Here is a 27,957-nt window from a genome sequence, read left to right on the forward strand (position 1 = left end):
TGATGAATAAAAGTTTATTTCAAATTTGGTTTATCAAAGCCATACTAGATTCAAATTTGGTTTATGCCGTAGTAGAAAGATGCATTTTTATAACAAATTGTCAATTAATGCAATTCACCAGTATCACATATTTGACAACTTTGGGGTTAAAAAAAAAAAACCTTCACTTTTCTTTTCTCAGTAAATTACATCAAAATGAGTCATTGTGCACCAGAAGTCTAGAGAAATAAAATCTACTAAAGCCCCACTGAGGTCAAGTTTGAAAAGCTAAAAGCTATGCCGTGAGAAATTTACCCACATTTCCACTTAACGACAGATAGTTTTCTTACAACTTGTGTTCACACAAAACATGACATACCCTTCCTTCCTGTACTTTGGTTAAAAAGTGCTTTTCTTTTTTTCCAGAACATATCTAACTCTTGACTCTAATTCTTCTTATCACAGACTACAGTGAAACTCGCTCTGTCCCTTTTCTGTGCCTTTTTGGGTTTGACGTTTATTGTAAGAAAGAAGTATTACACTATATTTAACACTTAAAGTCACAAGAAACGCAAATGACCAATGGTCTGCTTTTCCAGATGACCTGTGGTTAGTTCTTGTACATTGTTCACTTTGTAGAAGACTTTAAAGTCATCTTTCCTCAAATAAATGTGACATTTAATTCCCCTGGACTTGGTGAACTAGGATTAACATGAAATGCTGCACTCATGTAAGCAGATCTTTAACATGATAATTCTAGTCTGTGATGAGAAATAAGCAATATCAGTCAAATCACAACTGGTTTGCAAGATCTTGTTGAAAATCAGTCTATTGCAAACCACACAGTCATGAATGCACCTACACCTGAAAACTTGCTTGTGGAGGCCAGGAGAAAGAGCCACCCTAGATGTGATTTTTCCTATTTACCACAGACAATAATATCCTTATCCAATTGTGCATTTTAAGTATTCCTGTCAGAGGAAGTCTTGTGGTGATAACTACACAGAACCAGCAAAAGAGTAAACAACATCTAGAGAGACTAGGAGGATAGGTTAGAACTAGGAGGACCTGGCTTCCAGTTTCAACCCTGTCACTGACCATGGGAATTTCTCCAAATTCCTGCTTCCTTATCTACATGCCTAATATCTATCTACAAGGTTATTTAAGACAGCACATGAAAAGCATCTTTAATCTACTAGGCATCTAATAATTGGTACCCAGGATTTCTACTGTTCCTGTGAAATGCACTGTACATTGCTTTTCATATGAATGACTCTCAAGCAGAGCCCACAGGATGCTTCTGAGTTCAAAGAATTAACAGAAAGCGGGTCTCCATTAGAAATCTTTTATGTTTTATTTTATTTATTTCTTATCCTACAAGCTTTCATACCTTCCCCTCTTTTATTTCTCAAAATAAGTCATTCTTTACTCAGCTTATCTAAGTGTAGCAGTTCCACTCAAAGTCAATTATCAAATGTCTCTATTTCTCACACACACACACACACACACGCACGCACACAGAGAGTTTAACATCAATAAGGACTATTTATTACACTGTCTGAATTATCTACTCTAGAATACTGGTAACAAGCAGCTGTATCACGAGAACAGAGAAATCATGAACTTTAATGGGTATTGAATAAAAATGTGATTGAAAGGCTAGAAGTAACATGATGCTAACAAAACTAATAGGCAAAAGAGTGCTGAGGCAATAATTATTTGGAACATATAATATAAAGTGAGAAGTAATGTGAAAGTCTACAGGAGGAAAATCTTTTTCCTGATTCTAATTTTTCATCTTTTAGATATTTGTTCTAAAAAAAAATCACAAAGCTGTAGGATCTTGAGAGTTCTAGACTTGTCATATGTTCAGGCAGAACAAAAGTTGAATCAGGTAAGAATGACATTCCCACCCATTTTGATTAGGCTGCCTATAAAAAAGACCTTATTATAATCTTCTGCAGCACCCATCATAGACAACATTTTTCCATGGATCTCATGAAGCTTAAATCCTCATATTAAGTCTTATATTTCCTGCTTTATTGTCACTGTGGATGTGAAAAATGGCTGATGACCATCTTTGTTTATAATCCTTCATAGATTTGAACAGAAACACTCAAAATTGCCTATTATTAAGCCTCCCCAGAGTCTACTGAGCTTAAGCAAACATAAAGTTTTGTAACTTACCAATTAACTTACAAAAGGTATTCCAAAGTTATTATATTCTGTTATTCTCTTATTCACACTTGGCTCCAAAAAGTTCTCAATTTTTAACATGGATAATCTAGAAAATAAATATTACTCTTGCCTTCACAGGCAGCACTAGAATGAGCAGGCAGCAGGCACTTTCATTCATTTGTTATATTATCTAACTTATTACTTAATTTCCCTACCGTCTACTTTGAATTTGAGCTGTCCGGTTGAAAAATGATTTAAGAAGCAAAAATAATGATACAAAAATTTAAATAAAGGTCACTATTGCCATGAAATGGGATGTCAGTTTTGCAATCCAGCTGCACTTTCCCACCAAGCTGGGTGGAGTTGATCTAAGCAAGTCTAGAGATATTTACAAAATAAGCTAATACGAAAGTGCACCACAACCTATCAAAAGCGACTCTCTTCCTCTTCCACAGCACGGTGAAGGCCAGGGATGAATTTCAAGAGTTGTTTTCGAACACTTCCCCTTCTGCTTTTCCTGGGCAGGGTCCCAAACATGCTTGAGAAGTTGCCCTCCCACAATGGAGACATGGATCCACTGCTGGCAGTACTAATGCTCCGGTTCCTCCTGGAAGAAGACCTCTTCAGAAAATCATCCCCATCCTTGGGGACAAAGCACTCATCATCTGTGCTTGTCTGTCGGCTGAAGGCTCCCCTGCTCGAGTCCTCAGAGGTGCATGTCTGGTAGCCATCCTCGCTGTCCAACGTCATGGAGCTCAGCCAGCTCTTACAGCTGCTCTCACTGGATAACCGATTCCGGTCCAGGAGGGCCAGGCCTAGCCCAGGCAGACTTCCAAACAAAGCTGATTCATCCATGTCCATGTTTTCCAAACTTGGGCAGTTAGCAGCATCACCTAGAATGCAGAAAACAACGTCTACTGTGGAAAAGATCTGAGCATCATCTCCTACAAGTAAATACACCAAAATTTCTCTTCAAAGGGCACAAGAAAGAGTAAGTGTGAATAACATTTTTCACTGAGCTTTGACTTGCATGAGTTAATGACTGTTTATGAGGCCATTTGAGAAAGCTTATAGTAGCGTTTCCCAAACTGTTGTTCATGGACTAGCTTCCATGTAAAAGGGTTCCCTGGTCACGAAACGGTAATCCTAGATTAAATAAATTTAAATAAGATTTTTCATATCAGAATAATTCAACTCATCTAACAGTATGCCAGTGTGACTTGTGAATCTCCAAAAGGATCGTTTCCTAAACTGAAGTGACCCTGCAACCTTTTATTAAAACTCTCACAGAAATGGGGTTCTAAAGAATATACTTGGGGAAATGCTGTCTTATGAATTTTCTCCATTTAGTTCCTCTGACTTTTAGTTAATGTCTTTTTTTAATAATTGTAAAATTATTATAACATCATTTGAAGTGTACGGGAAACAGTCATAAAACCTGCACCTCTAGGCTGATTATAGAGAATTCAAAGGTGTTTAAAACAGAAAGGATATCTTCCAGCCTCAATACTCCAAGTTTCTTCTGAGAAGACTTTCATACTTAAAAGCTCTAGAATGGTACCATACCCAGAAAACATCCCTGTCCTCAAATAAGTAATAATTCATTTGAAGAAATTCAATTTTATCTGCTTAGCTGAATTTTTTCATCCACTTTTTATAAACTACATCTTGGCCCTCCAAACTCAAATTTTAATCACACACCAACATCCCGTCATTACCCACTTGCTTCTGCACTATCTGAGTTGGTTGGTATGCTGCTAAAAGAAAGAAGATTATTTGTAATACCGGCCTGAGAAAGACATCATTAGAAGGTGACTCTGCTTCAGGAAAAGTACTAGAACATTGCACACTCAGAAATGGTTTTATTTTGTGCTGATTATCTCTACCACTACTCTCTTTTGTCCTTGGTTGGCAATAAAAAAAGAGACTGTTTATTTTTCCATTTGATCTGCAAGGCAGAGTATGGCCAGCCCTGCAGTGACAAGTCCTAATATTTTCCTTTTTGCTAATACAACCCACTTTATTTCATCTTGCAACAAGTTGATGAATTTCTTTTGATTGGAGGGAAATTGCTTTGAGGAATCTCATGCCCTGGATATTTATTCTAGGTCTAGAAAAAATAAGCTAAAGAACTCCTTCAATCTCTCAAAAAATGTGTACAACAATGACCTTATGAGGATTCAATTTCCTTGATCCTGAACTAAGGGCCTTGTCTACACAAAGCCGTTCCCACAGAACCCCAGGATTGCCACTTATCAAGCCAAACCCCATTTCCACTCCAGGATGCTCCAGACATGGAACAAGTTTTCCCAAACACCCTCAAGTATACAGAAATCCGGGAAATGCGTGGATTTTGTACCTCTATCTTACTAGCAAACTTCAGACACCCAAAAAAGTCTATTATGAATTTTTTTAAAAAATATTAACTTAAAAACATAAAAAAGAGAAGTAATTCATACATTTGATTTTTTAAAAAAACAAAACTTAAACACAAACTTCTAAGCCATAAATTAGTGCCCAATTAAGAATGTATCTTTTTTTCTGTAAACAGATAATCACTTCTAACAGATATTCTAGGTTATAAATACAGACTTTAGCTCAGTGTTATCTGAAGAAGATATAACATATTTCACATCCACATAGCTTGTGGTTTCAATGAATTATTTGTACATACAAGTTCATTCTGCAGATTATACCAGTCACATAGCAAATATCAAATCAACAAATTTTAAACTCAACCCTTCCCTTCAGAATACACACAATGGCAAAAGCCATGCATTTACTGTCACAATGATCATTCACATTTCTGTCTTGGGTTTGGGGGCCATGAAGAAGGATTTCTCTGCATTAATCTAACTTACACTATTTGAACAAATGATAGGAGCTCTACCCAAGAAGCGTGCAACCATTCTAGCCTCAATGGATTCTGAGAACTATGCAGCCCCTAAGCCATGAAGATTCTCAGGAATTTAATTCATCTGCTGAAGTAGTAGGAAAATTAGGCTATCACTGCTGCTGCTCTTCTAAACTCAACAGGTGCCTCTTGCAAGCGTGTGCACGCATGTGCATGGGTGCATGTTTTCACGTGCATACGTGTTGTATGTATGGAGGAAGGGGTGTGACTTAACTTACCCCTCCTCTACCCCTCCTCCAAATACATAGGTCACTCCAAAGGTCATGGCAAAGAAACACAGACTAGTACTCTTGATCCACACTACATAATTTTTCTTGTAAAGATGATAATCTTAAGACAACTTAGAGGCAGAAATACTGCAAGGATGAAATGTTAGGTGGTTTCTGAACAGGAAATCACATTTACCATGAAGTAGGCGGTGTTCCTGTAACTGCAAAGATCTGAACTCCACCCATTTTTTCTTCAAAGTTTGCTGTGAGAAAGAAGGAAAAAAATTCTAATTATTAGGAAACCTCAATGAAGACAGCAATTTACTTCTAGGTGGTGAGATTTGTCATTAAATTTTTTTCTTTTCTTTCTAACACTAACAATCCTTCTATTCATTTGAAAGACTTTTTCTGCATAAAAGAGGGATACTGGGAATCCTACTTTCTCAAGAAATAATCTAGGAGCACCAACAAGTTGAAACAATGACATTGTTTCAATAGAAACAATAGACAGTAGAAACAATGACATTTATATATTTTTATTTTTAAAAATATTAGAAAACAAGATTGCTTAGGTTTGTGTTCATTTACTAGCTGTTTAGTCAAGGATTTACACTCTAGGCTTCCCCCATCTACAAGAGGAAGACAATAATAGAACCTCAACTCTGGGATTGACCTGAGGATGAAATGAGTTAGTAGATGTAAAATGTTTAGAATAGTGACTAGAACTCAGGAAATGTTCAATAAATACCATCATCAGCCTGTAAGCCCGGGGCACTAAACCAGCTTGTTTTGCTGGATATCTATTTATTTTCCACCCCAAAAAAGGGAAGCCCACCTGCTGTGAAAGGCATCCTTGGAGGGCTAAACTTAGAACACTGCTAAGCACCGTGACTTCTTAACTGCTTCCTTGCTCGGCTGCCCAGCACACAAGAGCAGAGGCCCACAGTGGGAATGAAGTGGCTACTGTAATGGTCAAGACTGCACGTGAGGCCTGGCCTCGCCCACAGACGGGGCTGAGGCGATGGGAATTGAAAGCAAACCAGGTAGAAGCCATCTGACAAGGCACAGTCAAAGGCTCAGTCCCCCGCCCACTCTGCCCTCTGCTCCACCCCTTCCTTTGCCATTTTGGTCCCCACGGCAAGCCCGGCAGGAGGGCACAGCTCAGATTAGCCTGTGGACACCTGTCCCAGAGGAAAGGCAGCCTAGTTGGAAACAAGTGGATCTTTGTACAAAGCAATCTGGAAGGGGCAGATGAAGGCTGATAAGGAAGAGAAAAAAAAGTATATTTGGAAGGGGAATGCCTAAGGAAAAGAAAATAATAAAATTACATGAATGTTATTAAATGGTTAAGAGAAAAATGGCTGGTTGCTCAGTTCAGTGACTAAGCAATCACTGGGCAGGATTTTCCAAGCCTTAATAACAGTAACACTTAGCAGCGATCCTTATGTTGCCAATATAATATGCAAGCAATAAATCAAAGCCATAAAATGCCTGGCTCAGTTAATTTCTGGTTTCTTCTGTGCTATAATATAGTCTATATGGCTATAAGACTGCGTGGCTACCTGAATCACAGCTCTTGTTATCTCTGTAAACCTGTGGTCATGTGAAGGTCAGAGTCAGGGAACCAGGGAGTATGGAACTAGCAAGGATCTGGCATATATACCAACCCCTTTCTTCTTTCTTAAAGAAATTTATCTCCTGCAAGAGGAAAGAGTCCAGTAGGGGAGCATAAAGATAGGTTGACAATCAAAACTAAATAGAGAGAGAAGAGGAAGTTGTATTTCTGCACTTACTATCCAGAAATACAAAGTCAGGGCTTATCAAATAGTTAATTTTTGTGAAAGTAAGCGTTTTAAAATATCCAATCTGTTGATTTGGCCCGGTCATCGAAGTATGTCATCACTTAAACCAAGAAAATACCGGTATAAAGATGAGATGTGTCAATGTGACTCAGAGGTTTTAGTCTATATCTAAGCTTCCCTATTTTCCTCAGAGACTGTTTCTGCCTGTTGTTAACATCACAGTTGCATATTTTCACAAATCTAACCTCTCACCAGTAGAAGAAAACTAAAGCACAGGGGACATCTAACCAAACTGGGCCACATCACCTCAGGGTGCCTTGCTCAGTGCCTGGTACATAGCAGCTGCTTAGCAAGTATTGGTTGAACAAATATATAAAAGAATGACTTCCTGAAACAACACTCAGCTAGCATATATTGAATATTTTGGATTGGATATATTTCCAATGTTTCAACCTGCATTAGACATATAGCTAAACATTTCCAAGGCACTTTACTACTTTTATAGTGCTTTCATGAATAATATGCTGTTTAATTTTCCTAAATGTCCTAAAAAGTGCCAGATTAGACAATAAAAATTCAATGAAGCAAAACATTTTCCAAGGGCTACAAGTCCAGTAAAGCAAGAGCTAGATTAAAAAGGAGCTCCCCCAGCTAGCACGTTAATGTACTGTTTACAAGTTAAACATTTGAATCATAGGTCATGAGAAAGGGAATCCCTGAAAACACGGCTCAGAAGGGACTATTATTTCTAAAGAAGAGTTTGTGGCCCCAAAAAGAGTCTTTGAGGGTAAGAATGCATACTTACATAGAATGTACAAACTAAATGTCATTGCGTGAAGGGGAAGCCAGCCTGACTCTGGTTATAGGTCAGACCCAGACATTTCTGGCTCAAGAGATGAACTGGAAATCTCATAATTTCAAGATTAGAAAAGAAACAACAATGCAAGAAGGTAAGCAGGCATGAACCCAAAGGTCTGCTGGACCTGGAGAAGCAGAAAGTGGTAGCTAGCAATTGGATCTTACAGCAATATACAGTTTAAATGCACTTATCTGAGGCAGAGGACAGAGACAAGTTTCCTGCTAGAGAAAAGAACCTTGGCTGAAGCTTCATCACCATGAAAAGGAGGCTGAGAAAAGCTGCTGATGGTGGCTATGGTTCATGTAGAGCTTGTACCTAGAGGCAGGAGTACATAAATGCAGCCTCATGACCTGAGCCAGGCAGCGCACTGACCCTCCAGAGAAGGAATCCAAGCTGCCAGACCTGGCTCTGGATTGGAACCTTTGAAGTGCAGAACGGAGGCAACTGCCCAACTATCACACTGAGCTTAGAAGGGAGAGGCCACCACGCAAGGGAAGTGGGCAATCTAAACTCTAAAACATCCACAGATATTTAATGATAAGAAAGACAACAAAATTGATCATCAGTATATAGATTCTCTCCAAATAAAATGAAAATAGAAAAGTGTTCAAAGACTTTAAGATAAGAATATTTATAATCCTCTGAGAGAAAAATGAGATCAATGTTCATAAGAACAAGAAATGTGAAACAATGAAATAAAACATGAACAGATAGACATGAAAAAGTTATTCGAAAATAAAATATTAATTAATTTTTAAAACTCAATAGAAAGAACACATTCTATGCAGAACACAGACAATGTTACTGAAGATATTACTAAAGAATTCAAAAAGAACATCACAAAAAAGATACAGTGATATAAAATATGAAAGTGTGGTTAGGAAGCATGGAAGATAAATCAAGAAACTCTAAAATATGTCTAACAGGAATACGAGAAGATAATTCAGAGAATGGTAAAGAAAGTATATTCAAAGAGACCGAACTGATAGCTTTCCAAAACTGAAGAAAGTCACAAGTATTTAGATTGAAAGGGCACTGTAGATTCTAAGCAGCATAAATTTAGAAATGAGTCCAGACCTTATCAAATTGTGATGAAACTGTAGATCAGCAAAGACAAAAGAACATCTTAAAAGCAACCAGCAAAAGATGAATGAGTGTCACAAATTGAAATACTTGTTTTTGAAAAGACTCAAAAATAGAAAATCTTCTAGAGAGAATTACAAGAAAAAAAAAAGAAAAGGCATAAAAAGTAGTACAAATAAAAATGGAACATAATCACAGTTGTGATAGAACAGAAAAAGATGAGAATAGAATTTTTATCATCAACTTCATGCAATAAATTTGGAAATTTAAAACCTTCATTAACAAAACCATAATTCAATAAATAGGCTAAAAAAAAAAACCAAAAGAACAGAAAGCCTGAGCAGTCTTATAACTAATAATGAAACTGAAACAGAGTTTAGAAGTATTCCACCAAAAAAGAAGCCACACCCAGATGATTCAGATAGTGTTACAAGAATTCTACCAGAGGGAAAAAAAAGGGGAAGATACTCTCCAGCTCATGCTAAGAGTCCAGTAAATTTGATACCAAGACTGAAGAAAGATAGTTTGAGAAAAGAAAATTACAGGCTATTCTAGCTATAAAATGAAGCTGCCCTCAAAAATCCTAAGGAAAATGTTAGCAAATCAAATCTACAAGCATATAAAAAATGATTATAAATTACGACCAGGTTGAGTTTATTCTAGAAATGCAAGGGTGGTTTCACATTAGAAAATCTTTACGTATCATTCATTGTATTGATAGATTTTTAAAAATAAACAAGAAGACTATCTTAACACATGCATAAAAAAGTATTTGATAAAATTTAATACACAAGCACTATAAAAACTGTCAGCAAACTTGGTACAGAAAGGAGCCTCCTTGAGCTGAAAAGTGTGTTCATAGAGAGAGTTCATTCCTAAAAGGAAAGAGTCAAAAGAATTCCCTTTAGGGGGCCAGCTCGTGGCGTAGCGGTTAAGTGCTGGCGGCCCGGGGTTCAGATCCCGGGGCACACTGGTGCACCGCTTGTCAGGCCATGCTGTGACAGCATCCCATATAAAGTGGAGGAAGATGGGCACAGATGTTAGGCCACGGTCAGTCTTCCTCAGCAAAAAAGAGGAGGATTGGCATGGATGTTAGCTCAGGGCTGATCTTTCTCACAAAAAAAAAAGAATTCCCTTTAAAGTCAAGACCAAAACAAGGATGCCTACTATTATAGTTTCTATTTATTATTGTATTGTAGGCCTTAGCCAGCGTAGTAAAGTAAGAAAAGGAACTGAATGTCGTTATTAACAGATAGTTATTATCTTGATAGAAAACCCAAAATAATCTATAGATAATTTATTAGAAATTATATAGTTTAGCAAGGTGTTTGATTATAACAACAGCATAGAAACATTTATTTTACATATCTATACGTTAATCTCAATTAAAAGATCAAATTTTTATAAAGAAACTATAATAAGAACAAAAATGATAAGTTACAAAGAATAAAACAAAAGATGTATAGGGTCTATTTGCATAAAATTATGACTTTATTGAAAGACATAAAGAAAATAATTAAAAATGATGAGATTATCTATCAGTGAGAAAACTCAATACCATAAGGATGTCAAGTCTCCTAAAATTGATCTATAAAGTGTGATATCAATCTAAACTCCAACATTTATTTATGGAACTTGACAATCTGATTCGAAAATTTATACAAAGAATCAAAAGGCCAGGAATAACCTGAAAGGTTTGCCTACTGAAATATCAAGATTTATTACAAGGGTATACTAACTGAGTTTGAAATAAACAAATTGACCAATGGATCAGAATAGGAAGCCTGTAAGAAAATGCATCCAGACATGGAACTTGCTTAAAAATAGAGGTTTCACTGCAGGTCAGTTGGTGGAAATGGAGTACTATAAAATAAATGGTCTGGGAGAACTGAGTATTCATATGGAAAAAATAAAATTGGAATCCTATCTCAAACTCTATACAAAAATTAATTCTGTATGAATTAAGGACTTAAATGTAAAAAGGAAAAACTTTAGGAAGAAAATATGGACAATGTGGATTACTTACAAAGGGTAAACAATTAGGAGCTCTCTCATAAACAAAAATATCAAAGAAACATTCAAAGTGCTTCTTTGAATCAATTAGAATATCAATTTAGAATAATGCAACTAAGTAGCAAAATTCTCTTTCAATAGTAGTGGTGAAATAAAGATATTTTTTGAAAAAGAAAGACCTACTTACCCTCACAGAAGGAAGTACTATAGCAAGAAGGAAAGCAAACCCAGAGGTAAGGAACAGAACACAAAACACAGCAGAAAGCACATCAATTCAACAGGTTAATATATTTGTTCACTACTAGCTATTTGGAACAAAAACCTATATTTTTTCATTTCAAAAATTGATAAAATTTGCTATAAAGTAAGCAATAATAAGGAAGATGGGGTCTTACATGGACATTTAAAGCATATTAAGGTTCTGATGATGTTCTGGGAGAGGATGGAGACATTGAAAAATTCATACGTTATTAGAAAAAATAATAGTTAAGTATGTATATTAAAACTTCAAGAGAAAATGTTCAAAGAGCAGAAATTGCTTAGAAACATGAAATATGTGTTGTGCAAGAGAGTACTTTATTCATTGAAATACAAACCTATCTTTTACTTATGTTTTGAATACCATCACCACTTTATTTTGCACATTTCTTTCCCTTTTCTACAAAAGGCTGAAAAAAATGTTTTACTTTTTTTTTACAAGATGTTCACTATCTCCATTTTGAAAAAAACAAATAACTTTTGATAGTTTTAAAAACCTAAATATAGGGGTCGGCCCCGTGGCATAGTGGTCAAGTGCTCGCGCTCCACTGCTGGCGGCCCAGGTTCAGATCCTGGGCACGCACTGATGCACCGCTTGTCAGGCCATGCTGTGCTGGCGCTCCACATAAAGTGGAGGAAGATGAGCATGGATGTTAGCCCAGGGCTAGTCTTCCTCAGCAAAAAAAAGAGAAGGATTGGCATGGATGTTAGCTCGGGGCTGATCTTCCTCACACACACACAAAAAAACTAAATATAATATGAAGCACCATTTCCTCCTTACAAAACTGTAATAATAAAATGTTAGAGGCATTCCTTTTAAAATCAAGAATAAGACTATCACTATTTACAATATATTGAAAGTCCTAACCAATGTTATAAGAGAAGAAAAATAAATTAGTTGAATAATTAGGGGAAAAGGGTCAAAACTTTCATTATCTGCAGATGATATTATGTCTGTACAGAAAATCTAAGGGAATCTACAAACATATTAGAATAAAGGGAGCTCACCAAGACCACTGGATTTAAAAATTTACACAAAAATAAGAAGTTGAAAAATTAAAAGATCATATTTATTATAGCAAGAAAAATTAGAAGGTACATAAGAATAAATATAACAAAAGATATGTAAAAATGTGTGAAGAAATTACAAAATGTTTTTGAAGTGCATAAAAGACCTGAATGAAAAGATAGAGATCCTGTGTTTGAAGTAAGAAAAGTGAAAACCATAAAGATCTCCATTGATCTCATTTATTCTATAAATGTAATTCAATTCCTATGAAAATCTGAATAGAGGATTTTTTTTCAAGGAATTTTACAAATTGATTCCAAAAATTCAGAGGGATAAGTAAAGTAACAAGAATATAAAACCAATGTTGACAAAGAAGAAAATAGGGCTGGTTGGTGAATTACATGTGAGGGAAGAGAGAAATATAAGATAAAATAGAAATAGAAATATAGTAACTCTACCCTCAATAATTAAGGCTCAAAAATTAAGGGCTCAATAATTAAGAAGAGGGTACTTCATAAAGAAAACTAGTAAATGGCAGCTATTGCTAAACAAAGTCCAAATGAGCACTCTGCGCAGCAAGCTGTGCAATCTGCTCAGACTGGCGCCTCATTGCCATGCAGTGGGGAGCACTGGATAAAGAGGTCAGTTGGGGCTGGGGAGGGGTCTGCAGGGCTCTGACTAAGATGCTCAGAAGTGAGGATCTGGACTTCAAGGCCTGGCAGAGCCACACCAATCTAGTACACTAAGATTTTTAAAACCCTTAAAAAGCCATTCCGGGAATTTTCACCTAACATCCTGCTTTGTGCACTATCTCCTGGAAACTTGAATTTTTCCTCTTCAAAGCTGATAGTGAGTTTGCCAATAAAAATAAATTCAAGGACGGCCATGGAAGTAGAGGGACATGATTTTTGTAGTAAGAATGAGGCAGAATGGAAGGACACAGAGGAGGACAACGGAAAAGCAAAAATTCCAGCCCTTCTGCACACACATGCAGCACTTGGGAAAATGAGGAAAAGACCAGCTCCTACTTCTTTGTTGTTTTTTCCAAACAAAATATAAATCAAGAGAGATGGCAGGTGCATTCCCGAAAAGTTCTTGAAGTCACCTGCCTTCCTGTTGCCTTTCTGAGCCTCAGAGACACAGAGAGGAAGGAAGAAAGTGATTTGTACTGGTTTGTGGAATTTAATATTCCTGCAAAGGTAATTGTGTGGCTCTTGATAATTCAGCAGTTTAGACTCATCACGACATTTCATCTTCAAGGGCTATCTCAGTTCCTCAAATAGATCTCTATTCTACCACTCACACACTCAAGGATGAAAAATGTGCCTCGCTGTATTAAATTAAATTACCTTTAAAACTTGCAGCTTTGCTTCAAGCTCTGTTCTTTTGAGAATCATTGTTCCATTAAGAGTCTCTATCCTGTTTTAAGAAACAAGGGCGGAATAGCATGAGTGATTCTTTCAAACAAGTGCCATCCTTATGGAGTACTACACTTTGAGCACACACTCTCCTTAAAAAGCAACAGAAATGTTACGATTTTCGCGGCACTTCAAGTATCCGGACCTAGGCCAAATCTTCTGACAACATTCAGAGAAAGAAAATGGCAAAAAACAAAAACAAAAAAAACCTCCCCTTGAGAGGATGGCTGAAAATAAAGAGTCTGGATAATTTATAAACTGCAGCCCATTTTATTGAAGCTACTGTATGGCAATGATGTTTGCTCTCTACTAGAATCTATTCTTATGGGGTCTGGATGAATCACCTCTTTCATTTAGTAAATGTTTATTGATCATCTACTGTGTTCCAGACTCCAGACACCGTGCTGAGCATGAGGGGTACAGCAGTGAAAACAATAGGCACTAGGGACATTCAAACAGTGAAATCAACATGCTATTTCTTGAAACAGGAAGAAATCCTTTCCTCCATAGGATCCTAGAAGACTTTACCTCTGTAAATTGTCTTAATTTTGGAGCTAGGATAAACAGAACCAGAACTACTACAAGATAATAACCTTCATATGACTCTTTCGTCTCTAAACGTTTTGTTTACAAACTTTAATTCTAGAATTACCAATACAATGATGCTCTTTTCTCCCTATCTATACCAAATGTGTTTCTAAAAATAAATAGACTTGTTCTATCCTGAGTGATTTGACTTGTTTTGTGGGCTCAAGTTAGCGGTCTTTATTTTGACTACTAAGCCATCAATCTGAATAAGATAATAAATTTCGTGTGTGAGTCATACACCTAAGCATTTTTAAAGTGTAGTTCAAATTACTTCTGATAAATAAGCTGTAAATCTATTTATAAAGATGCAAGAAATTTTTCAAGGCATGGTAAAATAATGGCATTAAATGTGGAGACCAATTTTCCTCTATTTATAATAGTATCATGCTCAAAGGAATGAGATGCTAGCAAGCCAAGTTGCTGTCTGCTTTCTCAAGAGGGCGGTCTTGACTCTGGGAAATAGTGAGGATCCCTATGAATCTGTTTCACTGGGACTCCTAATGTTGATCCGACCTGCCCAAGCACTAGATGTCTATGGGCAAAACTGTAGGCGTCGCTTGGCCGCTCTCTTCAGTACTATTTGTACAGACGGTCTCTCATTTTCCTGATCTCTGGATTTCCAATTGTCTCCGCCCATTACTCCTTAATTATCCACCTGAGGTCTGCCTACTACACCCATTGGAATATAAGTTTCTGATTCTAACCACCAGCATTTTCTCTTGGACTCTATATGGTTCCTACCTTCTAGATTCAGGTTTCTCTGGGGCAAGAGTTCCCCCATCCTTTACCCTGAACTCACAGGATCTATAGAGCTAGACTCAGTCCTCTAGCACCACCAGTCATCTTTAAAAACTACTCCCACACACACTCAAAATATCCTTTGAAGTTTTAGACTAGAATCACTGAAGAGCATCCAGCGGATTTTCTGCTGGCAGCTTGCAATGAGCAGCTGTGGTGTAACAGAAGAGAATAGATCCTGGCACACAGAGCAGGTGGTCAAATACCAGCCCTGTCACTTACTAGACGGTTGACCTTAACAAAGCCTTCATTTAAGCCCAGTCACTTCATCTATAAATAGGAATAAAACTAACCTCATAAGGTGGTTGTGAAGAATAAGTGAGATAATATAGGAACCCACCTTAATCAGAATAAAACCTAAACAACTTGGCACGGCTGATGAGACCCATGATCTGTCCCATGGCCAACTCTCTGTCTTCATTTCTTACTATTCTCTCCGTAACCACCATCCACCAATTGCATTGGCTTTCTCTCTATCTCTTGGATGTGCCAAGTCCATTTTGAGAATTCAGAGACCTCTCCCTTTATCTGAAAGACTCTCACCAGGAGTTCATATTCATTCTTTCTCTTCATTTAGGTCTCAGCTCAAATTTCCCCTCCTCAGAGAGGATCACTTTAAACACCTAAGCTAAAATGGCAGCCCTCTTTCTCAATGTTCTGTCCCATTCCTTATTTTACTTTCTTCATAGTAGTCATCAATATTTGAAATATCAAAATTACTTATTTTGCATGCTTTTCTTACCCATCTCTGTCCACAATTAATAAAGCACTAGAAAAGTCTTTGTCTTTGTCTTCCCTGAGCCTATCACAGAGCTGGAAACAGTATTTGCCCAACAAATATCATTTTAACAAATGAGCGAATTCCGCCTTTTAACTAGCTACTAAGATCTTATGGGGGTCGAAGGATGGGTATGGTGGAAAATTCAGTCAAATTTCTCACTGGGGAGACCAATGCCCCATTAATAAGTTTGGAATATTAGCAGGTGTAAGTGTGTGTGTTGCAAGGAAGGGAGGGTTGAGCAAACTTTGTTCTTCTTTCCAAAGGGAACACCAGAAAAGTAAAGCAATCGGCCTGTGATATAAGAAGAAAAAACTCAGCCCTTCTGACCGTTTATTTGTTCTAACCATGAGATTATATCAACCATGGAAACTGGACCAGTGCCTTTCCATCCAAAGAGAATGTGTGCCAGTTTAATTGAATTTGAGATACAAAATAAAAGTTTTCATTGCTACGCCTCCCACACAGACGTTTGGGCTATTGAAGTCCTCTGACTTCAGATGTTGACAGTATGTTCAAGTTTGAGGAAACCTTGGAAACAAAAGGAACTGATAAAAACGTCTGTACCCAAAGCTATGCCTCCCTTCTTGTGATCCTGAACAAAAAGCCTATTCATTCACTCAACAGGCACTATGAGAGACCTTAACATTTTTGAAGCCCCGCGGGAAGCAGACGGATAGTTACGTTAGCAGGTTTCCTGACGATCTGATCAGGTCAACAACTTGTTTGTGGGTAAAGCCTTCTGTGCTCACACCATTGATATTTGCAAGGACATCACCTGGGAGATACCAAGAAAAATGCGTGTTAAAGCAGTTGGTGAAATAATCCCTCCTGACGTGCAAATCAAACAAAACAAGCAAGCCCCAAACCTTAGCAACACAAAGGAACTAAGAAAATTTGAAGCAACAATCACGTCCTGACCTTCACTATCAAAAAGTTTTCTCGCCGTTTAAATAATTCCTAACACGAGCAAAAAGTCGTAAGTTACCAGCTTGCAGGCCTGCACGGTGTGCTGCGCTGTCCTCCTCAATTTTGCAGATCAGTGTGCACATCTCCGAGGGGCAGGTATTCTGGTTCTGGAGTCTGTAAGTCTGTGAAAATTAACGTGATACATAATTACTATTCAAAAAACTCAATATCTATTTGCCGAAAAATAAAATGGTGTCAGTTACCTTAAGTGGTATAATAGGTAAGTGCAAAGAACAATTTGGAAAGGCTTTCCCAAATATAAACTGAATCAAAGATACCAATCTTGCAATTCTACCACACAATCTGTAGCCAATCCTATTCATAAAAAATAATCTGGCTTAAGAAAGAAAGTGGGATAAGACTGGCTCAAGATTTTATATTTTCAAGTCCAAGGGACCCCTGTCGCTACCATTATTGCACATTTATTAAGAAAAACTAAGTTTGTCATTTCCCAGTGGGAGGAAACAATAGTGGTCAAGATCAAAGAAAAATCTCTGTGGTTCTCCTAAGTTAAAGCACTCATTACAGGAGGGTGTGAAACAGCACACATCCAGCAAGGGAGATATGCCAACAATAATTATTTTAAATCAGAGTTCTGCAAATAATGACAATCTGCCCTGCATTAATTCAAAGTACTATAATTGACTCAATTATCTTCGTTTCTGAGCACTCTCTAGTACGCCTGCCCTGAATACTCACTGGATCATTATTCACCCAAGTAAATTAGAAAAAGTCATGCTTTACCTCTTGTCTCAGTTTGGCAAAAGCAGCTTGGGTTTTTTGTTGTTGTTGTTTCTTGGGGTTTTTTTCAAATTATACCAAGAACACAGCATAAATGTTTGTTAGACAAACCTATTTTTTCTTTTCACACATTTAAGCTATAAGGTCTAGTTCTATTTAGGATCAAAATCAGCATTCTGAGTTGAGTAAGTCTTTTAAACGTTTGATTCCTAAAATTAAACCACATTATAGTACTGCTATCTTGTGGAGAAATTGTCTGATGTTCAATCATTCTTACTTTACGGACATACAGGCTCCAGAACCAGAAGTCAGTCACCTGCAAGGAACTTCTAGAAACTTGATTTTGTTAACCTGTAAGGGATTTCTATTCACTCTATAAGGCATTTAGTATCCCCATATCTTAAAGGTAGAAGCGACTATTAAAGATCATGTAATATACTTCCCATCTATGTCAAAGACCCCTTTAACATTTCTTCCAGGCAGTCTTCTTGCCACAGCCTGGATCCTTCCAGAGATGGAAAGGTGGTCTTGTTCATGTGGCACATGAACAAAAGCTGTAACAGATACTCCTTTGGGAAACTACTGTTATAACGATTCTCATTAACAGTGAGAATCGACCCTCCGTAGCCTGTGATCAGAGTGAGTACAGTCAGAAACATGTTGATTGATGTAGCCAGCTCCTGCCCATATGTTCACAATAAGCGTAAAATTTGTGGGTTAGAGATAAAGAAGAACAGGCAGAGGCCCCAAAGTTAGGGAAAGAAATAATTAGTTGGCTATTTCTTTCTCTCTCACCCAGTCTTCTAGTTCCCATTTTTACAGGCCAAGGACAGAATGATGACCTACATTTCTCGGAGACACAAAAGTCACATTGCCCTTTCTCACGCCCAGTGACCTTCATTCTAACGCCTGTCATTTGCTGATCTTCCACTGGGGTACCAGGCACATTACTAACTATTTTACATGTGTTATTTCATTTGAAACTCCTAAGAACCCCATAAGGCAGCATTGAGAGAACATGAACTCAGGTGTGCGTGAACCTAAAGTCTGTGTTCCTATCATGCTGCATGATTCTCATTAGCAGCATAAAGCTAGCACCCATAGGAAACCAGAGAGGAAGTGAACTTGTTTCCTTCCAAGACGCCCTTCACCTGGTAGACCAGGACTCAAATACGTATTAACAATGGGTGCACAATATGGGTACATGAGACTCTATCTGGTCTTCGAAAAGTTCCCAGAGCATTTCCCCTATTTGATGACTACTCCAAATCTTATGAGTACTAGAGAATAGATTATAGTGTGGAGCTGGTAATGGAAAGCATACACTAAAAGGAATTTGCAGAGGAGTGGATTCCTGCCTTACTGAGATAACACCCATGCTGCAGTTCAGAGGTGAAGCCATCAGCTCATGTTGATCTACAAAGGTTCACGGTACTGTAGCCTATTGTCTACTAATGATGATTTTGATTCTTGCTCCATGTAGAATAAGTGTTTATGGTGTCGAGGAGAAACATGGGGAAGCAGTGACACATATCATATAAGAGTAAGAAAAAAATCCTCGTTTGTCACGTTAAATAAGGATAAGTGAGTAGTCATTGATCCTGTTTTCAGAAGCAATTGCTGCACATCCTTGAGGATAATTCTCATTTAAAAAGAAGCAGTCACAAAAAGCACAGTGTCTCTAAAACAGAAAAGGGAGTGTTTCATGTGCATGGGAAATTAGAGAGAGCAGTGCTATGGAAGAATTACAGAATGCACCAAATTTAAAAGTAGAAGAGTTCAGAAAGTAGAAGATATCTTCTTTTCTCCTATAGCCTTCTCCCTTTTCATTTCAGCAGATTCCATTTTGTTTCTTTATTCATAAATCATGCTTTACTTAGCAGCTTCCTGTTCCTAATCTTAAAATACACACTGACTTTCCAATTGTGGGGCTGATACACAGTCACCAAAGTTTTCTGAAAGCAGCACCAAAACTAGGATTTAAAAGCTGATGTACAGTATAAAAACATGATTATGCCAAACTCATCTAAAAGAAATGCAAAAGTGTTATGGAAAAAAACAACAGTAATACTTAAGCTACTACTGTCGCACTGACTTGGACTCGACTTCATTTGGCCTAACTCACCATCTTTACAAATATGGCCATGAGAAAGCAGATAGCAAATAAGAAATGAAATTCGTAGGAAATTACACAGAAATATAAAACGAGTGTTAAAAATTTCCTAGAGCATGAGTCAATATCCAAGTAGAGCCAAATGCCCTTCAGTGTTCCACATAAAAATTACAAAGTACTGTCATCAAGAAAAACAAAGTACAAATTTCTCATTATATACAATACGAAATCTTTAGTATTTTTGAAATGTAACAGAAGCTACATATGAATACACACAGTCTATATGCACAAATATATATGCTTTCAAGTATTTCTTTAACGTCAAAGTATAGATTTAAAATCTGATATACAGTATAAAAATGATAATGCAAAACACATCAGAAATGCAAATATACAAAATGCACATCTATAAAGAGTATTTCTCTCTCTTATTTAAGACGTGGCTGATATCCAGCATTTCTGGTCAGTCTTAGACTTAAGGGAAGACTGAAGCAACTAAAAACAAGGAGCTGAGCATGTCTCAGGGTTTTATTTTATCTACTTCAATGTTTTCTTTCCTTGATGGTATCCAACACACTGAAAAACTACCAAAAACAGCCACACATTGAATAAAAGTCACAGTCTCCATCATTCTCTAATCTTGACTTCATTCTTTCTTTGCAAATGTCGACACTAGCAATGCCACTCTCTTCATTAAAAGTCTGGAAAATTGTAAAGCTGCCCACCTGAATTTCAAATCCAAATGTTTCATTATCCTGCTTTTCCACGGTAACAAGCTTTCTGTAATAAAAAATTAAAAAAATAACTATGCATGAAGATCATAGTATCACATTTGGCACATACTTATTAAAAATAACTGTCACAATTAAAAATAGCTGACATTTATGTAAATTGTAGTATGTATGACTGTGTGTGTGTGTGTGTGTGTGTGTGTGTGTGTGTCTTATCAACAGTCTGGAGAGTTATGTTCCTAAATATCTTCGTGAAAGACCAAAAAATAAATGAATCTCTTTACCTTTGAGGCCAGGAAAAGTCACCTAAAGAACTTGATCTCGTCAAAGCAAGCTGAAAAATACAAGCATACAGTTATTGAAAGGTCCTTAAGACACATCTGTAACATGTTCTAAATCACAAAGGACTTTGTTCTTTATCACCTTCTTTGGCCCAATTTCCTGGGAAATTGTTACGTAAAGGCAGTAATTTCCATTCTCTGGTGATAGCAAAGGATTGCTGGAAAAGGGAACATTCAGGCATTCTGTTTAAAAGATTAAAAGAGGCTCTGATAATAATACACTGTGGCAAGAGAGTTAATGTGGCAAAACTCCAAAGCTTCCAAAAAGAACTTCATATCTAATCTGTATTTAGAATAGCCTCTGAAAGATTAACCACAGTAATTAATAACCACACTGAACTCCAAAGAAAAATAACACCCATAGACTGGCATATAAAACCCAAATACTTGACAGTTTTTGGAGATGCTGATGAAATGACTGTGTTTATTGTAATAGTTCAACATGTTACTGTTTTTAGCAAGATAAAATAATCTCTAAACAACCAACTCATGTACAGAAACACAAATCAAGTGAAACCAGGGACTCAAAACTTCAATTCTGTTTATAATTTATTTTCGCAATTGTTTTGGAAGAGTGCAGTGAGATTTCCAGCCAAGAAAGGAAAAGAATCCTAGAATGGGATAAATGGTATAAATAATAACACCTTCATTCCTCTGCATGTTTTGGAAAAAGATTATATAAACATAAGCTTCCAGGATACATTCTACTATTGTAAATAGAGGAAAAGTTAACAAAAGGTGGCATCTTGTTTTTTAGGTGACTGCAGGGAGTTTTTGTGTGTTTTTTGTTTTGTTTGTTTGTTTAGGAATTAACGAATGTTAATTAGCCCTTTCTCAAGTGTTGGTCCAAGGGCCCAAAACATAAGCTCATGCTACTAGCTCGCCCACGGTGTTTATCTGTTAACCTAATATAGTTGTCATGCATCATGAATACATAAGATGTCAGAAGATAAATGCATAGTCAGTCCAAACAAATAAAAATAAAATAAGCAGAAGATGAAAACCAGAAGGCAAAAAACACATAGAAGAAATTAATGCACAAATGAAATGCTCATTAAGACATTTGTTGGGAGAGAAGCCTACATCATTGTAAGGAATTCAAATTATCAGGTACCAAATGCCAACATTCTCACAAATTATCTGGAATGGCTCAGTGTTCAGAACTCAGCCATTGGTCAGTAAAGTTAATGCAATAGAGAGCTCATCTCTTCCCACCAATTTGATGTAAATTAATTACATTTTCCTCTCTTGTCAGTTCTGGACCGCAAATCATTTATAATCATCCTGAAGACTGCAATAGGAAGGCTCAGACCCAAAAAGACTCTCTAGATTTGCTAAAAAGTATCTATTTTCAATTTATAAGGACTAACTGTAGAATGCCTACAACATTTTGTATGGTTTGTTTCAGTCTGAATTTGTTCTGATGTGTACCATTAACAACTATGTAGTGGGCTGCCTTCTTGGGAAAGAGCAATAAACTTGATATTCCCAAGCATCCTCAATCTCTCCCTTATATGTACTCACATTTTTCTTAATCTTATTTTCATTCTTTGCATCTGCTTGTCTTTTATCCTTATTTCAGATTGTAAGGTCCTTAGATAGGTCATATCTAATTATGTTATCTGTATCAAGGGTTTATATTTTAAAATATTACTCGTATCAATATTAATCAGATTATTCATATATTCATATATATGGCAGCATATATGTATATTTATATGAAGGGCATACTGGATCAAATATCTCTCTTTTATACATAACTATCTGTGTATTGGGGCCTCTTGGGGAATATGTTTGTTTTAGTTTCTACTCCAATGCCTAGCACAGGGCCTGGAATAGAGTGGAACTTAAAAATAGCTAAATAGACAAACAGAAGTAAACTACTAGACACCAATACAAGCAAATAAGTGCTGGTGGGAATCCCAAGTGAAATACTCAAGTTCAGGGGAAGGTGTTAAGATATTCTTCAACTTTGCTCTTCATTTAATTAAATATTCATGGGAAAAACTCAAGGGTAATCATTAAAAAATATAAAATTTAAAACTCCAAAACGTAGCAAGATTAAAAATAAAAGAAAACAAACAAGATTGAAAAAAAATCTCAATGAAAAAACAGCAAGAACCATAGAAAAAAGACTAATAGAAAACAAAGTTAGTTCATTGACAGATGAACGAATGGAGGCAAGAATTAATGAATTATTAAAATTTCTCAGCAATTTTCAATGTCCTTTTGCTAGGCAAATAATCATAGCATTAATGGGAACCTCAGGATTTCATCTGGTCAACCTCCACCTGCCTTCTAAATCAAAAATCATTCTAGACAGACTCAAATCTAAAATCTTCTGTGTCCATAAGACAAATCCATGACCTCTACAGAGAAAAACATTTCCCCACTCCTCCTGCTAACTTTTCTATCCTGCTAATTGACTAGTTGAAAGTGAAAATATTTGCTTAACACAATGTGAGATGCAGAGCAGATACTCAATTCCTGCGGACTGACTGATTTGGGTTATCAGTGACACTCAAAAAAATCACACTAAGTCAAATTATAAATTAGTTTCCACTCTGGATTAGCAATGAGCCTGTCTCAGGCACCTAATATTTAAATAAAAAACAATTTAAATAAATTAGGCACCATCAAATTCTCTGACACGCGCCACGTCTTGACACGAAGCCGCCTTGTTTTTGATCTGGGCTGTCAGACTCAGGCGATGTGGAGAGGAATGTTCTCAGGGTTCAACCTTGCTTGCACACCAAACTATCTGCCTGAGTGAAATGAAGTATGTCTAAGGTCTTATCAAAGTCTTCCACTTTGAAAGAAATTTTCCCTAAGCCCTTTCCCTGGAGTGAGCAGCCCTATTCTAGGATCTCTCTAGTGGAGTTCCTGCTCCCCAGACTTCTCTCCCAGCTGAAGCCTTTTCTCAGGGTGGTAGTGATGATACCAAAACTCATGAATGAGGAACTGCTGTGCAATGAACGGCATATGCTGGCAGCAGCTGTCTTTTATTACACATTATCTAATATGAGAAATCCAGGTTTAGCAATTTGGCAGGCCTGCAAACTACACATTTAATTATGACTGCTGAGTAGGCAAAGCTCCTTAACCCCTTGCTTGCCACTAATACACAGATGCCTGGGGTTGGGCTTATGATCCCTCTTCTTTTGTTTTTAGTCAGATGACATAAAAGACCAGACATTAATATTCAAAATGCAATGTTTGCTGCTATACAGTGATTCACATCTTCCCTCTTTAGTGGAAAATCAAGAGCAAATACTTCAGCTGTCAGTTTGCTCAAGATAGGGATAATCTGCAGCTCAGCCAGATAGCCAGCCTGCCTCAGAGGAGCTCAAAGTTCAATACTGTAGCCACTTCTGCTGCTAAGTAGCAGACTGTTACTTCCTGGTCCCCAGTCTGTGTTCTCATTTCCTGAAAGTGTTAGGGCGTGGGGGAAGGGAGGATACTTATGCACAGAGGAGGTATTTTGTTTTTGTTGTTTGCTTCAAAAGTCCCCAAATTATGTGCTCTGTTCCCTATCCAGTCCCCTGTCTCACTCTCCCCAATTCTTCCATGAATACAACTTTTTTCTTTTCCCTTTTAAGTCAGGAGACTTAGGATAGCAGGGCTCTACAGAATATTCCAAGATACAGCAAAATATTGGAGCCAAACTCAATTTCCTAACTTGTAAGTGCCCATAAGCAACCCAAACAGAATGTCACACCTTCCCAGGGAAGTCTTATTGTGAGCTCATGAACCTCTTTTTCAAGGAAAAATGTTGAATATTGACTCCAAGCATGCTGCAGTAGGATTTAGAGAGTGCTTTTCAAATTCTTTTGTTGTGAAATTAACACAGTTTTCTACCTAAAAGTTTCCACTAAATGATCAGAATACCTTGTTGAAGTTAGGAACACTTGGGAGTTTGGGGAACAGATGGGTGTGCAGCCAGAAATAATGTGAAGGCTCCCGAAGGGCAGAATCAATCCCAGAAATACATCCATTACAGAGTTTAGCACAATGTTCCATATCTGAACTTTTAAGTGAAATCTCCCTGCCAGAAGTTGCCTATTTAGTAGTAATTTGATAACCAAAAGAAAATCAGGCAAAGAGAGTCAGTGGTACCACTAATGCACATTCAATCTGCTTTTCTGTCAGGTCCCTGATTCTCACTAGCATTTGGTGAAAACTACTTCCCAAAAGCAACATACTACCCTTGGGAGAGTGGGCGGTAAGGTACAGTCGCTACTCCTTTGGCATCACCACCTTTGTAAAGACTATCCTTATTCCCTCCCGTCTCCTTCCTACAGTGTTTTCCACTGCAGGGATTTTTTTCTAGAACTATGTTGGGAAGTAGGAGCCGTACTGGGGTGTCTGTCACCTCCTACAAATATAGGTATTGAGATAACATGCACACACAGAAATCTATTTTTAAACAATTCTGAGTGTAAACACCCAAATGATTCTGAAGATGAATCTGAAACTACAGGCTAACCAGATACAGCTTTGCAGAAACCAGAGCCAACAATAACGAGAAGTCTGAGTTGTTGACGTCAGCCCCGAGAGGTTGAAAATAACAGTGGGCAGAGAAACACCTGCCCGTGTGACCGCCTTACAGGGATCTCGTTGCCTGCAATTCAGTCAGTGCCAAATGGGCGATTCTTCTCTAAAAACCAGTTAAAGGAAATGAACACCCATTTGGAAAATTCTGAAATGTTGGTATAAACTTGCATCAGATTTCATTGATGATAGTTGTACAGCACCAGACATATTGTGTACAACAGGTCTGTTTCACTTTTTTTTTTTCTTAAAGTAATTCTCACAACAGTAACAAAAAGCTGTCTGAATAGGGGGAGTCTACCACAGGAAAGAACATGAGAAAAGGGAGAAGAGAAGACCTAGAAAAGATGAGAACACACAAATAAATTAATTGGTGTGGGAATGTGTGTACGTATATGTGTACATGTTTATATTATCTATGTATACACACATACTCGTGCATTTCATATGCCAATATCCCTCTCATTATCTTCCTCCAGTTCTTTCCGATAATCTTCTAGTGATTGCATTTTTTCAGTTCATGCTGTCTTCCCTCAGGCTTAAACCCCAGATGTGACTCCTCCATCTTCCTTGCCTTTCATATTCAAGTCTTTGGGCCTCCTCTCCATTCTCTTGTTTCTTCTTTCTCTAACTACTGTAAAAGTTGCTCCCTCACCATTAGTCTCTAGTCACTTACCGACAGCACTTTTCTAGAATAAAGTTCCTGAAACCTCTATTGCTCAAACACACTTAGTGGTTCCCTGTGCTGGTCAGATTACTGCTTCCCCAGGGGAAGAGTCCAAGTGTTTTGTAAAGCAGCCCAGCCCTGAGGTCTCCCCTCACCTCCCACACAGACCTTACCGAGTCCTCCTGATATGACAATGTGCTGTTACCTAAACAAGCCCTAAAGGCCCCAAGATCTGTGCCACGGCATTAATTATTCCCTTGCTCTGGAATACCCTTCAATATCTGGAAGATCTATCTTTCAAGGTTATACTTAAAGACATGTACTTGGATTGGAGTATTTATGTTGTCTTACATTGTATAACACCTATTCATTTTGCCTACTTAAATGTAAGCCCTATAAGGGCAAGAAACATGTTCTTCTTATCTTCATACCTCCTCCACTGCTCTATGTCTGAAAACTGAATGAAGACTTTGGTACTTCTCAGAGTTGCTTTATTTTCAGTCAGGTAGTAAATTGATAGAAACGTTCATCATTGTATTACACTTAATGTCATAAAAGCACTTCGGGATTGAAAAAGATCAATAATCCAAACCATGGCAAATTATGCCCTTATCATCATCGTGAAAAATACCAAGGAATCAGCTATGTACATCACCAAAAAACGATGATGACTCTCCCACTATGCTATAACTCTCTAATCCTAAAATTAGAAGGTTTAAGGGGAGAAGGTAATGTACATGCAAGGTTTAAAGGCAAAAATTCATGCTTTAAAGCAATTCTAAGTATTTTCTGTACAAGTATTATATCTAGATTCAGATATGTACTTGGAGCATTATAGTAAGTTATAACCAAAATCTGAAGAGGTGTTATGGTTTAATTTTTTTTTTTACAAATTGAAAGTTGAAGAATGAAAAAAATTCACAATACGTTCAGTTGGACATGGATTTTTCCAAATGAGTTTTCCTCTCTAGGGAAATACTTTACAGTAAAAATAAAAATAATTGCATAATTATTGAGCACATACCACACGTCAGTGTCTGTGGTAAGCCTTGCATGTTTCCTCAATTAAACAGCAGAAGAGCCCCACAGGGTGGTTCTATTATTATCTTCATTTTAGAAAAATGAAAACTGAGTCTTAGAGAGGCAAGTGACTTGCTCAAGATCCCACAGCTATTAAGTGGCCAAGCTGGTGTTCAATCTGGCACTCACTTACCCAACAAAAGTCTTAATTCTCAATAGCATAAGGTATGTGCCCGTGCCCCAAAGCTGAAGATAATTTAGTCCACAAAATTTGTCCTCAAAAAAAATACTCTCATTTGATAATGAACTGAAATGACTACCAAGGACTGGGAGTGAGGCTGCGGGGGAAAGAATCAATGGGAGACGTCTAGGGAAAAAAAATCAACAATTCTCAAACTGGTCACGTCTATACACACCATCTTCAAGTTTGATGTGCTTAAGGATTTTCATTTTACCTGAATGCCTCTTCAAATAAGAAAAACAATCTTTTAAGTTTTGCCTTGGGAAAAAAAAAGTTTTATTTGGGTCTTAAATCTTTGGACTGGTCCACGAGCTCTCTGGGCTCCTTGCCTGCTTCCTCACCTATACTCTTAGTAATTTCAAAGCCTCTCAAATAACATTTTTAGTATGAAGTCAGACAAACACATCACGCTGCTCTCAAGAGAACAGGCACACTCTAAAAGGTACAAAATAGCAATCATACCTGCTTTCTTCCCCGAGGCAAAGTAGCCACAGTGTCTGCCAGCATTTGAATCCTTCTATTGTCATCCATCGGAAGGCTTCCTGTGAGTGTAGAGTAAGAGCTATACGCTGGACCAGCGCAGTAGTCCACCAAATTGCCATTGCTGCTGTGTTGCATGAGCCTTTGTAAAGACATTGTGAGTGAAGATTACTCCAGCTAGCACATGGTTGAGTGGCCTTGCAGGATGGGGGAAGCT

General features: G+C 37.4%; 1 protein-coding gene across 1 annotated transcript; it reads right to left on the reverse strand.

Annotated features, from left to right (window-relative positions):
• CYTIP (cytohesin 1 interacting protein) lies at positions 1–27,957 on the reverse strand. Its single transcript, XM_058549009.1, has 8 exons — positions 27,723–27,957; positions 20,725–20,774; positions 20,435–20,489; positions 16,875–16,977; positions 16,571–16,664; positions 13,654–13,723; positions 5,477–5,543; positions 1–3,050 (listed from the first exon to the last, which is right to left on the reverse strand). Exons 1-8 carry the CDS (start codon positions 27,894–27,896, stop codon positions 2,584–2,586), a joined length of 1,080 nt encoding a protein of 359 aa, XP_058404992.1. The 5' UTR covers positions 27,897–27,957; the 3' UTR covers positions 1–2,583.

Source organism: Diceros bicornis, chromosome 10 (assembly GCF_020826845.1).
Source record: "Diceros bicornis minor isolate mBicDic1 chromosome 10, mDicBic1.mat.cur, whole genome shotgun sequence".
NCBI classification, from domain to species: Eukaryota; Metazoa; Chordata; class Mammalia; order Perissodactyla; family Rhinocerotidae; genus Diceros; species Diceros bicornis.